The sequence below is a fragment of the Mizuhopecten yessoensis genome, unplaced genomic scaffold (assembly GCF_002113885.1).
Source record: "Mizuhopecten yessoensis strain PY_sf001 unplaced genomic scaffold, ASM211388v2 scaffold6235, whole genome shotgun sequence".
Lineage (NCBI taxonomy): Eukaryota > Metazoa > Mollusca > Bivalvia > Pectinida > Pectinidae > Mizuhopecten > Mizuhopecten yessoensis.
This window is the reverse complement of record NW_018406448.1, coordinates 29949-45684: the sequence shown is the minus strand read 5'-3', so window position 1 is coordinate 45684 and position 15736 is coordinate 29949. Positions and strand designations below refer to the sequence as shown.

The window sequence follows — 15736 nt, the reverse complement described above, 5'->3', positions numbered from 1 at the left end:
ATATGTTACTAACAGTAGTATATATGTACGCTGTCTCACATACATGTACGCTGTCACATTGACATATATGTTACTAACATTAGTCTGTATTTACACCTTTTCACTGACATATACGTTACTAGCATTAGTCTGTATTTACGCCTTTTCACTGACATATATGTTACTAACGAAGTCTATATGTTCGCTGTCTCGCTTACATAAGTTATTTACAATTGTCTTAATGTACGCCCTCTAAGTTTCTATGACTGATAAACATTAGTCTATATCTCATATCACATGGCGACAACAAAATAAATACATACCTCTTGTGATATGACAGATGTGTTTAAAAGCAGACACAATCCCACATATCCAGCTAAAAAACCAGCCAAGCATCTCCCTGGAATACATGAAAGCGAAATGGATCATGTGATTTAATGTTAGCTATGGGTTTAACAGATCCTGGATAGGTTGGTCGTTTTGATGTCTCCTTTGAACCTGTTTACTGTCACGGAAAAATCAAAACACTAATCACAAACAACCATGAGAAAAATCACCAACAGAAAGCCTGATAAAATACAACTGGCCTATGTGGTTAGCTGAACGTTACGCTGGCCCTGAGAAAATCCTTCTACAACATCCCATTCTAATTCCCAGATTAATCAGATCTGTTACCTATTACAAGAAAATGCTTTTCTTTGGGTCAAAACATTTCATTCAACAGTTAACTTTCATTAACACGAGGCTAATGGGCTATACAAGCCAGCAATTCTAACTACATTTTTTTTTCTGAAAAATTGTATTTGATCGTATAAAACTCAGGTCAAACGAAACATCTGTCAGCGTCTCCAAGTTAGGGCAAGCAATTAGAAGAAAGTGTAAAGATTCAGGATCATATCAGGGTCACCTCTGGCAGTGATTAAGTACACCTTACATAGTGTTGATATGTTATCAGGATAAGTGGTGAAGCAACAACAATTTGCCCCCTTCCCCAATCATTTTTGATTCGACGCTTATCACCAATGTGTGGCGATCCGAGTTGATATGATGTCCGGGACTTATACGAAATAATTCAATTTTGATACATGAAGCAATTTAACAAAATTATGAACTAAAGCACCTACTTTTTAAGTAGCTCAATATGTTAATGATGAGATTTTACATTTCATTAACAGTTTTCCACATAGGACTATATTTTAACACGATACAAGCCATAATCCTGAAATATGTTTGGTATCACTGAAGACACTGCTAGATATTCTCTACATGTATATATTACCGACAGGTTTTACTTGCGGTAAATCCAAAAGCAAATAAACAAGAGCCCCATATGTGCACGGTCGTCTAGTGGTAGGACGCCGGGCTCATGACCGAAGGGTTGCGGGTTCGAGTCACGGCATGGTCTTTGTTGTGTGATGAATATATATATCGTAATCCTACCTTCGCTGATTTCATATGTTATTCAGGTTCGATACGTTGATCTGTTTGCGTTAATCCTTTGTGTGATGTCTCCGTAATTCAAACGCTTACAAGACATATAGATTTAGAGGTTCAATTAAAACGTACATGTGATTATACCTCACTCACAGATAGGTTTCAAGATAGTCAGAAGGAATAAATAGGCAGAAACCAGCTGCAGAAATCGGCCTAGTTCTGTTCTGATCTCGGCGAGTAAATAGCAATAAATTGTGAGTAGTATATGAAACCGGCTTTGTGTTGGAAAGATAGAAGTGACTGAATAAGTCTTGCCTTGATTTAATAAACGGTTTAGTGCTGAAGCGAGATACTGTTAGACATAATGTGTCGGGGTGCATAGGCTGTGCATAGCTATTCGTGACCAGGGTAGTCGTGACTAGGCAAAGTTGGTAGATCTAGAACTAGTCATGGGAAGGCTGCCGTGATCGGCGCGACTAGGTCATGTAGGTACAAATGTAGCTGACTATAGTGACTAGGGATAGCTGCGACGTGGTAGATATAATGAATACAGACCAGATAGCTTTGGTTATAGTTTTAGGGTGTCGTACAGTAATGGTTTGGTTCATAGCATGTATTAACATTAGGTATGCTGGCCACAAGGTAGTAACACATATTTGTATATATATTGAAGTTTAATTATTTCATTAAGCGTGGTTTATGTCAATAAGTATTTCCATCTCAACTGGGCTCGGGAGATCCAACTGTTGGCGCTTTTTGCTTATACACATCAACAATACATTTGACCACTCTATCAGGTCTATACCCAATGTCCAGCTTATGGGCCGTGTGCAGGGAGGGGTGCACACGATTCCCTTTTTTCCACACGTCCCTTAGGGCTCAGGGCGATCACGTGACCACTGACCAGTGTCCAGTTTAGCGTCACCTCCAATGCAGCACCAGCAATTTTGTTTTTCATTTATCATATCGCATACTTAACCAACGCTAAATCTATCTTGTATTTATTCCTTAATATAGTTAACAGAGTAATAATGACGATGGTATAGTTTATTGGATGTGATGTGGTGTTTCGAAGGATATTTCGTCGGGAGAAAACTCTATCAACAGAAAGTGCTTCCCTCCGAAACATGGCGCCTTAACAAAAAACGTCAGCGGACCACGGTTCAAGCCCTGGACATGACTAATTATATGAATTGGGGAGTGACGCAGCTTAGACACGCATTAGCGGGAATTGGACACGTAACTACCCGCACGTTCCCCTTGGCAATGTTAAGAAAACTTTATGCAGACAATGTGAATGTTTCGAGGAACGCGGCCAGACCTGTCGCTCAGCCTATGGACCGTCCCGCTACAGTTTCAACCCGATCTACCCGCGTAGAAGTGGTGTCAGGAACCGAACAGAATCCACAGAATGTGGATTCAACCGTGATCAGGCCAACGGAAGAGCTTAGAACACCAGCGAGTGCAATTGACAATGTCCGGGCGGAGGACTACTTTTCTCCGCATAGTGAGCGCGCCAGTGCAACAATCAGTGAAGCGGCCGTGCGTAGGAATTTGATAGAATGCTCCCAAACACAGGAGATCGCGGGGAATTCCCCTAACAACATGGGGTCGCCCATGCTAAAAACTTTGTGTGAAACGATGTCGGGTATTCATAATGTCCACGTCCGCTTTCTCTCGGGGACAAAGAGAAAGTCCTGAAGCTCTTCACGCTAGAGGACAGTTATAACCACCAAAATGTAAGTGTCACATGTGCAGCTCCGGTAAGTGCCAGCCTCAAATCACACAACGTGACAGGCGCAGTTGCCCCGGAGGACATTCCTCAAATGGATTTGATGGCGCCGTCATTAAGCCGACAGATCGTTGAAGGTAAGGACACTAATCTAGCCTCCCTTCTAATTCCCTACTACGGGGTGCAGGAACAAACTTCCGCCTCGTACCAGTCCCAAAATAACGATAACAGACTGCGTCGGTCCCTGTCTATAGGGGAGTCCATCAGGGCATTCGGACGTTTTAAACGTGCAATGTGCCAGGCCTACCCGGCACGCAGGGAAGAACTCGACCAATACGAGTCCATCATTGTCAGCATTTACAACGTATATGGCAGCTGCTTTTACGAGTACCATAAACTGTTTTCGTTGAAGAATGCCAATGCTCTGCATCTACATGGCCTCAGAATGTATTGGGGGAAACGCGATCATGATATGCTCCAGCTAGTGTCTTCAGGGGCGCAATCTAGAATGTGCAAGACATGCGGAGAGGTCTCTCATGACACCAATTATTGTCCGCAAACTCCCAACAAAAGAACACAAACTCTTCTTCTAACCAACACCAAACCGTAAAGAGTAATCAAAAGGGAGTTAACTTGCGCGGTCGGAAGAAAGTATTTCATAACGGAGCCGAAATATGTAATAACTTTAACTCCACTAAGGGATGTTACAAAGACGACAGCGTGTGTTCATGGAGTCATGTGTGACTACAATGTAAGAGTAAGTCCCACGCAGCATGGGAATGCAAAAAGGGGGACAAACAGAAAGATCGGGAATGACAACTAAAATCTTCACATGACAGGGTACTTCCAAGTTCACGACCACAAACCAGTCATACCCCCGTCAATTTCAAACAACTGTCTACAGAATTAAAAACAAACAAAGACAAAACTTTTGTTAAATATCTGGTCGACGGTTTTACATATGGCTTTGAAACTAAAGTTAATAATGTACATATTCCCACCAAAATATGTAAAAACTTGCAGTCGGCGCTAACACAACCCAATATCGTGACAGAATTATTAAAATCAGAACTGGACAAGGGCTTTGTCTCGGGACCTTTCATTCTACTACCCTTCCCATCTTACCGTGTGTCTCCCCTAGGAGTATCTCAGGCAAAATATTCAGATAGAACACGCCTGATCGTCGATCTATCCGCGCCGCACAACGACGACGTACATAGCAGCATAAACAATTTAATTAATAAAAGGAATGCTCATTATCATATGTAAGGATAGACGACGCTATTAGACAATTAGTTATAAACGGACGAGGTTCAAAAATGTGCAAGACTGATATTTCTGACGCGTTTAAGGTAGTACCTATAGCACCGACCCAAAATCATTTATTGTGTGTGCAGTGGGAGGGCAAATACTACTATTATACGCGACTTGCGTTTGGATGCAGAACCAGTCCAAAAATATTCGATAACTTATCAGAGGCTATATGTTGGAGCGCCCAGAACAATTACAGTATCAGTTTCATTTACACTTACTTGACGATTTCTTAACGGTTGACAAACCAGACTGTGACGCAAATAAAACTAGGAACTCACTGTTATCAATATTTGAGAAACTGAATATTCCAATTGCTAAGCACAAAACCGTAGGGCCTACAACGGTGCTAGAGTATTTGGGTATCATACTCGATTCAGACAACATATAAGCAAGACTGCCACAGGTTAAAATAGACAGAATACGGCAATTATTGATAGAATTTTCACAAAAGAAATCATGTACCAAACGCGAAATGCTGCAATTGCTGGGACATCTTACCTTCGTAAGCCGTGTTATCCCCGCGGGCCAATCGTTTATTTCATACCTATTGGCCTTGGCCCATTCTGCTAAGGAGTTACATCACTATGTACATCTTAATGTGGAATACCGCGAAGTCATGTTTAGGTGGATCACATTTCTAGAGCAGTGGAATGGGGTATCTATGTTCCACGACACAGGGCGCGTCAAGGCTTAAGACATGTCGTTATATTCCGATGCTTCATCTACCATAGGATATGGAGGGGGTTTTCCGGGGATATTGGTTTTGTTCTACATGGCCAGAGGAAATTCCGTTGTTAAATGATGACAAATTATCCATGGCATTCCAAGAACTGTATCCGATTGGGATAGCAGCCATTTTGTGGGGGCATTGGTGGACCAACAAACGTATTATATTCTTTTGTGACAATCAATCCACCGTGCACATTATTCGAAAGGGCCGGTCGAAAATTCAATCGATAATGCAGTTAATGAGACAATTAACATGGTATGCAATCCAGAACAATTTTACTATACATGCAGAACATGTACCGGGAAAAGACAATAATATAGCCGATGCATTTTCTCGAATGCAGCTGCAGCGGTTCCGTCATTTGGCCCCGGGAGCACAGCCACAACCCTGCCCTTGCCCTCAAGTCTCAACAGTGATGTGGAATTACAGCAGGAGGTAGGAAGACTGATCGATCAGTCGGTAGCATCATCAACAAGGAAGACCTACTACACAGGTTTTAAGACTATCTGACGTGGCCCGGATCTACAGCATTACACCCCTTGTCCGAACAAACGTTAATTCAGTTCGTTACATTTTGCAGCTACGTACTCAAGCTTCAATTTTCTACCATAAAACTGTATTTATGTGGTATTCGATTCCAATATTTATCCCAGGGAGTGACTAGTCCGTTTTACGCTTGCGACTCTGATCAAGGCACGACAGGGTCATTAGCCCGACTTCAACTGGTAATGAACGGCATTAAAAGATCGAGGGCACACTCAACTAAACGGATACGTTATCCTGTGACCTTCCAGGTGCTGTCGTTGTTATGTGACCGTTTACATAATGGTTTGTTCGACAACAATACAAATATGCCATGATGGAAACCGTTTGCGTTACGGCGTTCGTTGGATTCCTTCGATGTGGAGAATTCACATGTATGGCCAAATTCGACCCCGAAGTGAATTTAACCATGGGTGATATCACCATTAATCACGATCATGCTTTTCTCGCCCTTAAGAGATCTAAAACAGATCCTTTCCGGCAAGGTGTTAATATTAAACTGTTTTGTAATGGTAAAAGAATTTGTCCAAAATGTGCACTCGGACAACACTTACAGGCATCAGGTAGGGCAGGCAGAGCCATCCCCACCCACCCCTTGTTTGTATCGAACAATGGCAAGGCATTGACCAGGTGCGAGTTCATGAATTTGTTACGTCAAACTCTTCAGGCTTGTGGTCTGCCTCAGGACCTATACTCCGGTCACAGTTTCCGGCCGGGTGCAGCAACAAGCTCGGTGGAAAGTCGGACAGAAGATCACCTTATCAAAACGATGGGTAGATGGTCATCGGATGCCTATTGTTGGTATATCCACACACCCGACTCCGCCATTAAACAGGGTCAACAATCCATGTCGGGATCACAGACATAATATACACGTTGTATTAGTAAGGGAACAATCTCCAGTGTACTTGGTTACAGCATACTCTAGTTTTAATAACAAGGTGAACCTCGGTTGGCCAGAGTGGTATTCAGAGTTATACACTTGATGTGTACTGGATAATAGCACATATACTTTCTGTATACTCAAGATGATAGTAATTAAGAGTACATCATATATGGAGTGTTATCACATGTTGAACAATATAATCCCAGAACATGGCTACAGTACAGAGCCACGCACCAGGTTGAACTCACCCAGGTCCATATAGCTTGCATTTGAACCAACACGTACAAGGCTGTTTCATTGCGTAGCTAGCCACCGTTTCATAAATATGGGGTCCAAGCTCAGTTATGAACACTTCGGTAATTACATTTGGTAGGAGGCAATACTTATATATACACGTGACATTTTAAAAGCATATTGTGTTACCTTATTAAGATATTATTTTAAAAAAAACTTGTACCATGTCAAGTTGTGTTGCCATGACAAACGTTAACCTTATTATTATAAATGCCAGAGTAACCTTCCTTTAGTATTGTATTTCCATTTATAATATATATATTTAGACTTGGGGACACTCAGCTGTTCTTCTAAATTCATCATTCACATCTGAGTTTTGGACTTATGATGTTTTATGACATTTTTCCCCAAGTTCAAATAATTTCATATATCAATTCATCATTCGATTCATGAGATATTCAGATCTCAAGGTTACATAATAAAGAAGTTCTTGCAAAACATTTGCACGGTACTGTCTCATGTAGTGTGATGGATTCACTGTTGAGTGGATTTCCGGATTTGTGAGAGGGTCACGTAGTGTTCTCGAAGAGTTCCTGTAACTTGCATTGCATTACGGCAGTATATCAGTCCCCCTCCAGCTGAGCGAGGGCCATGCAGCGGCTGAATCATCTATACTGGTGGTCACCTTATTACACTGTCGCACACTGATCAGGTCCAGAATAGGGTGGCCACAACTCAGAAAGATATAAATCTACTCATTGACAGTCATCATCTGACTCATACAAAATTCAGTAAATGATTCAAAAATGTGTATAAGGGGAACAGCTGAGTTAGTTTTCAAGCCAAATGTTATTTGTATGTTGAATTGTTTAAATGCTGTATCTGATGTATCACATGAATATATCATCTATATATCCAACGAATATACATTATACTGATACTGTACCTATACTTTTGTCGTGTTGTACATATTGGCATAAATTTTTGCAACTGTAGTATAGTTATACTTAGGCCTACAGCACAGGGATCCTTAGAAGTGACTAGGGTACGGACCCCGGAACGTTATAGTTCTATCTTTGAGCAAGATACTTTACTCCGCTTGTTTCAGTCTACTCAGCTGTAAATGAGTACGTGGTTGAGCAGTGCTAGAATTGTAGAATGCTAGCTGTGAGCGCCGAAATGGCAGCACCGGCTGTGTGCTCTCCAAGGAGTTGAGAAAGATATGTCTGGTTGCAAAGGCCCTGTAACCACGGATAATAATTTGTGAACCGCTTTGAGACGACCTACGAACTAGGACGTAATTAAGCAGTATATAAGAACATCGAATTATTATTATTAATTGTTATTGTTAGTATGGGCCTTAACGGTCTCTCAGTCGTAATAGAAGGATTTTTATTTGTTGTTGTGATATTGTCAGAAAGAAAAAAGAAATAATAAAATCATTTTTCATAGTAAAATGTACACCCTCCCAAAATAGGAATAAGTGAACGATGTACTTTGGAACTTTTCCACCAATGAAGAGGAATAGGTTCTAGAATATCTGGGTCTAATGAAGAAGATTGTTGAAATTTTAACATAGTTACCCCTTTTTGCCCCGCCCATCAGTCCCTAAGGTTGAGTGAGGTTCTAAATTTTCAAACTGTCAAAATGCAATCACATGATAACTCCAACAAATTTGGAATTCTTTCCCAAGGAAAATAAACAGTTATACAAAAACGTCTCATTTCCCTACATAAACTATAGTTAACGTTAACCCCTCCCCTGTGGGAAAAGGTAGCCCGGGTAATGCAATTAACGATATTGTTAAAGTATCTTAAAAATGTAATCACAAATTAATAATTCCAACCAAGTTTGAAGAATATCCAACAGAAATTAAGCAAAACAATAACCAACAATGTGATATTTCTATATACACCATGGTAACATTTACACTCTTCCCTCTCCTAAACTATGTTAAACCTTCCTGTTAACATCGCTACCATATAAAAACAAGACATGTTCATATAGCTACAATCAATTGCTACAATATTTATACAATACCTGTTTACATCGCCACAATATGTTAACAATATATATTATCATTGCTACAATATGAAAACAATACCTGTTTACATCGCCACAATATGTTAACAATATATATTATCATTGCTACAATATGAAAACAATACTTGTTTACATCGTTACAATTTGTGAACATTATCTGTTAAGGATGCACGCTTCTGAGATTTCAATCACGTTCAAGTCTCGTTTAGATCTCGTGAAAGCGTTTTTTGTAGCATTTAACAAAATGATCAAATTCAATACTAGACACTTATCTGAAAAATGTGTCAAAAATTAGATGCCTGTTATTTGTAAAACTTCATTTTAACAAGAATTAAAAAAAATGACCAATTTGGTAGCCATTTTGAAAGTTTGTATTTCTTGCGCTTCACGAAAGGCCAAAGTTTCACCTTTATAGACACTAGATTGATCAATTAAATCAACATTGTGTCGCCATTTTTTATTGTAGCAAGTTCTTTTTTCATAATGATCAATATGATGAAAATAATATGCAACAAGGTGGAAAATTATACATTTTGTTATTTCGTTTTACATATTAAGTGTAACTTTATCACTTTTGATTTTTGATCACGAAATGGTAAAAAATTACACAAATAATAATGGGACAAAAAAAGAAGCACGCGGACCCTCCCTTATTTGTATTGCTGTTTAAGAAAGAGCAATCTATTTTCTTTTGATCCATTTAATATTCAAAAAAGTTTAATAGCAGAACTTTTTATATCAAGCGTTAAATCTGCAAACAATGGTGACAAAATGAGTATTTTGTCATCAAAAAATAAGGGGTAAGGATAACTTCAATTGCTCTAAGTTAAACAATATGTTTTAAAAAAATTACTTCCATAATATGAAAGAAAATACTATTTTTGTCAGTTCTGTAAACATTCATACAAAGCTCACAACATTTGGAAGATATTGTATGAATCTGTCCTGCAAATGGTCAAAACCGACAAAAATCACCTAAAATCACATATTATGTCAAATTGGTATCTTTGACCGATCAAAGCACAAAAACGAGCACACGGACATATCATTCTTTTTACATTTTCTGCTATGCCATTAACTCCTTTTTCCAAAAAATGCAAATAAGAAAAACGTTTAATACAGAAATGTTTTGACTTCTCAGAGGTATACATCCTTAATATCACTTTAACATGAAAGCAATACCTAATATCATAGCTAGTAGTAGCTAGAATATGTAAATTATACCTGAATTCATCGCTACAATATGTAAACAATACATGTTTCCAATATGTAAATTTTGTAGCGATTCAAAACAGGTGTTGTTTAGCGATGTGAACGGATATTATATTACATGTTGAAGTGATATAATATCTGTTCACATCGCTAAACTATGTAACCAACACATTGTAGCGATTAAAAACAGATATCGTTACAATATGTAAAGGGCCGCGGTGGCCAAGTGATTAAAACGTCTGGCATTCTGCTACCACAAGCCCTCCACCATTGCGGATTCGAGGCCTACGTGGGGCAATCGCCAGGCTTCGGTATCACGTTTGTGATACCGAAGCCTGGTACTGGCCGTAGGTCGGTGGTTTTCTCCGAGAACTCCGGCTTTCCTCCGCCAATAAAAACCTGGGTCATCCTTAAATGACCATAGCTGTTTATAGGACGTAAAACACAAACAAACCAAACAATATGTAAAAGATACCTGTTATCAACATCAACAATATGTAAACAATACCCGTTATTATTGCTACAGTATTTAAACAATACCTATCATCAACTTAATATGGAAACAATACCTAAATTCACCGCTACGTACTATATGTAAACCATACCTGTTTACATTGCTTCAACATGCAGTCAAATATCAATTCACTACACTATGTAACCAACACATGTTAACATAGCTACAAAATATTTTCTATACCTGTTTACATCGCTACAATACATCAACAATATCTTTAAACATAGCTACAATACATGAATAATGCATACTTACATCTCATCTATATGTAAAGAATACTGTTAACATAGCAACAATATGTAAAGATTACTGTTAACATAGCTACAATATGTAAAGAATACTGTTGCTATTATTGCTACAATGTGTAAACAATACCTGCTAGTGTTGCTACAATGTGTAAACAATACCTGCTAGTATTGCTACAATGTGTAAACAATATCTGCTATTATTGCAACAATGTGTAAACAATACCTGCTATTATTGCTACAATGTGTAAACAACACCTGCTATTATTGCTACAATGTGTGAACAATACCTGCTAGTATTGCTACAATGTGTAAACAATACCTGCTGCTATTATTGCTACAATGTGTAAACAAAACCTGCTATTATTGCTACAATGTGTAAACAATACCTGCTATTATTGATGCAATTATTGCTACAATGTGTAAACAATACCTGATATTATTGATGCAATGTGTAAACAACACCTGCTATTATCTCTACAATGTGTAAACAACACCTGCTATTATTGCTACAATTTGTAAACAACACCTGCTATTATTGCTGCAATGTGTTAACAATACCTGCTATTATTGCTGCAATGTGTAAATAACACCTGCTATTATTGCTACAATCTGTAAACAATACCTGTTATTATTGCTACAATGTGTAAACAATACCTTGTATTATTGTTACAATGTGTAAAAAACACCTGCTATGATTGCCACAATGTGTAAACAATACCTGCTATTATTGCTACAATGTGTAAACAACACCTGCTATTATTGCTACAATGTGTGAACAATACCTGCTAGTATTGCTACAATGTGTAAACAATACCTGCTGCTATTATTGCTACAATGTGTAAACAAAACCTGCTATTATTGCTACAATGTGTAAACAATACCTGCTATTATTGCTGCAATTTGTAAACAACACCTGCTATTATCTCTACAATGTGTAAACAATACCTGCTATTATTGCTGCACTGTGTAAACAACACCTGCTATTATCTCTACAATGTGTAAATAACATCTGCTTTTATTGCTACAATGTGTAAACAACACCTGCTATTATTGCTACAATCTGTAAACAATACCTGTTATTATTGCTACAATGTGTAAACAACACCTACTATTATTGCTACAATCTGTAAACAATACCTGTTATTATTGCTACAATGTGTAAACAACACCTACTGTTATTGCTACAATCTGTAAACAATACCTGTTATTATTGCTACAATGTGTAAACAACACCTACTGTTATTGCTACAATCTGTAAACAATACCTGTTATTATTGCTACAATGTGTAAACAACACCTACTGTTATTGCTACAATCTGTAAACAATACCTGTTATTATTGCTACAATGTGTAAACAACACCTACTGTTATTGCTACAATCTGTAAACAATACCTGTTATTATTGCTACAATGTGTAAACAACACCTACTGTTATTGCTACAATCTGTAAACAATACCTGTTATTATTGCTACAATGTGTAAACAACACCTACTGTTATTGCTACAATCTGTAAACAATACCTGTTATTATTGCTACAATGTGTAAACAACACCTACTGTTATTGCTACAATCTGTAAACAATACCTGTTATTATTGCTACAATGTGTAAACAACACCTACTGTTATTGCTACAATCTGTAAACAATACCTGTTATTATTGCTACAATGTGTAAACAACACCTACTGTTATTGCTACAATCTGTAAACAATACCTGTTATTATTGCTACAATGTGTAAACAATACCTTGTATTATTGTTACAATGTGTAAAAAACACCCGCTATGATTGCCACAATGTGTAAACAACACCTACTGTTATTGCTACAATCTGTAAACAACACCTGCTATTATTGCTGCAATGTGTAAACAACACCTACTATTATTGCTACAATCTGTAAACAATACCTGTTATTATTGCTACAATGTGTAAACAATACCTTGTATTATTGTTACAATGTGTAAAAATCACCCGCTATTATTGCCACAATGTGTAAACAATACCTGCTATTATTGCTACAATGTGTAAACAATATCTTGTATTATTGTTAAAATATGGTAACAATAACAACACCTGGAAAGTATTTGAAACTAGCACCTCTGATTCTAAATAAGGAAAGTGAAGAAATTTAATTTTAGCACACGGACTCCATTGAGCCCCACCCTACATCCCTTGGGGAAGGGCTGGTTCAAAATTTTCAAAGTATCAAACTGTCAACTCAGGGTTATAATTCCAATCAAGTTATCAACATGTAATATTCAAAGTATCATTTGCCATTATAAACCATAACAAATCCCCCCCCCCCTTCCCCAGGGGTAAACGTGAGACCCTATGGTCATAACATTCACAATATTGGTAGAGCACCTAAAAACCCTTCCATCTATGAAGAGTATTTGATTCTACCATATCTGGGTCTTGAGGAGAAGATTTTTGAAATTTCAGGCAATTCGCCCCTTTTTGGCCCCACCCATCAGCCCCGGGGGGTCAGTCAGGGCTGATATATGCATACCATCAAACTGCCATCCAATACTGATAATACTAACCCAAATTGAATAACTTCCAATGGCAATTAAACAAATGTTGGTCCAAAATGTGATTTCCCTATATAAACTATAGTAAAGTTTACCCCCTCCCCAGGGGGAAACGTAAGAGCCCAGGGTCATGAAATTCACAATTTTGGTAAAGAATCTTAAGACCCTTCCATCTATGAAGAGTATTTGATTCTAACAAATCTGGTCTTGTGAAGAAGATTTTGAAATTTCAGTCAATTCGACCCTTTTTTGCCCCACACATCAGCCCCTGGGGGTCAGTCAGGGCAGATATGTGCCATTGGAAGTAATTCAATCAAACAATAAATCAAACTGCTATCCAATACTGATAATGCTAACCCAAATTGAATTACTTCCAATGACAATTGAACAAATGTTGGTACAAAATGTGATTTCCCTATATAAACTATAGTAAAGTTTACCCCCTCCCCAGGGGGAAACGTAAGAGCCCAGGGTCATGAAATTCACAATTTTAGTTAAGCACCTTAAGACCCTTCCATCTAGGACGAGTATTTGATTCTACCATATCTGGGTCTTGAGAAGAAGATTTTTAAAATTTCAGGCAATTCGACCCTTTTTGGGCCCACCCATCAGCCCCGGGGGGTTAGTCAGGGCTGATATAAGCATACCATCAAACTGCCATCCAATACTGATAATGCTAACCCAAATTGAATTACTTCCAATGGAAATTAAACAAATGTTGGTCCAAAATGTGTTTTCCCTATATAAACTATAGTAAAGTTTACCCCCTCCCCAGGGGGAAACGTGAGACCCCAGGGTCAAGAAATTCACAATTTCGGTAAAGCACCTTAAGACCCTTCCATCTATGAAGAGTATTTGATTCTACCATATCTGGATCTTGAGAAGAAGATTTTTGAAATTTTAGTCAATTTGACCCTTTTTGGCCCCGCCTCTCAGGACCCTGAGGGCTGGGGACCATATTATTCACAATTTTAGTTGACCTTTGGCCATGGTAGGATTCTGCAAAATTTCATTGAAATTGGTTTAGGGGTTTTGGAGAAGAAGTCGAAAATGTAAATTGTTTACGGACGCACGACGGACGACGGACGACACCGGACAAAAGGCGATCGCAATAGGTCACTTGAGACTTTGTCTTAGGTGACATAAAAAAATAGTTGTTGACATCGTTTCGATTTGCAAATAATACCTGTTATCATCGCTACATTGTGTAAACAATATCTGTTAACATCGCTTCAGCATAAAATATTATAACCTTATAACATTGCTACAATATGAAAACAACACCTGTTACCATTGCTAAAATATATGTATTTTTGCAGTAAAAAAAAAATGCCTTTAATCACTTTATGTACAAAACATAATTAGTTACCTGCAGTTGTGTTCGGCTTTATCAAAGGCAGACGTACATTTTCGGTACGGTTCTCCCATCTTGTTGTTACAAACAATCACGATACTCTTTAACCAGGAAAGGACTCGCCCTATTGACGCAGCTGTCAACAAAAACAAACAATGTTGCAGAATGGTATTAATTGAAACACAATACGTGTGACCGAAATTCAAACTGGTGAGATGTTGCGGCAGATTGAACGCCGTCGGACTGGTACGGGGTTTGACTTCTGGCTCTTGAGTAAAACCACTGTAAAATCTTAAAAACAAATGATGTCAACGGCAGTGAGAGGCTAGCACTATCATCTTGTTAGTATTATGTAATGTAAACTTTCCTGTACACTATTTTAGGTGGCAAAACTACCCTGGTCTATACGATTTATATACCAGAAAATAATGATAATATTAACTTCATTTATTATAACATTTCACCAGAGATGTATTGGATTTTTTTACATACTTACTAATAAATACGGGTTTTTTGTATATGCGACACGACTCATTTGCTCTTACCCATATCAGCCCTCGCCGTATCACACCCCAAAACCCGTATCAGCCGGCAAAACCCGTCAGCCCGCAAAACCCGTATCACACCCCAAAACCCGTAACAGTCCGCAAAACCCGCATCACACCTCTTTTGGATTATTTTTTCGTTTTTCAATATTTCAAAAGAAAAATTGATTATAAGGTAGTAGTGTTTAATAGTAAGTATGTAATAAACAGAATAAAGCATGCCTTTTTCCATATCACACCCAGTATCAATCCGAGACTGCAATATCAACACAAGGGCCTCTATCTATCATTTTGATAAAAAGGATATATTTTAACACTGACAAATATCCAAATGTATTTCTGTTAAAGTGCAAAGATATTGATTTTGATATAGATCAATTAGAACGGTATTATTTATTTATATTTTTTTCTCTTCAGACGCAGAGGTACAGGGACGGTT

The 15736-nt window shown here is 38.1% G+C and overlaps 1 protein-coding gene across 1 annotated transcript in view; it reads right to left on the bottom strand.

The window, feature by feature from the left end:
• Nucleotides 1–302: 302 nt before the first annotated feature.
• Nucleotides 303–15736, bottom strand: part of LOC110451870 (DC-STAMP domain-containing protein 2-like) — a gene marked incomplete at its 3' end in the record, with an annotated part of 33790 nt that continues 18356 nt past the window's right edge. Inside the window, exons 6-7 of the mRNA XM_021500089.1 lie at nt 14768–14888; nt 303–379 (exon numbers count right to left, since the gene is read on the bottom strand). Coding sequence (XP_021355764.1) covers nt 303–379; nt 14768–14888 — 198 coding nt within the window. The remainder of the gene's footprint in view (nt 380–14767; nt 14889–15736) is intronic.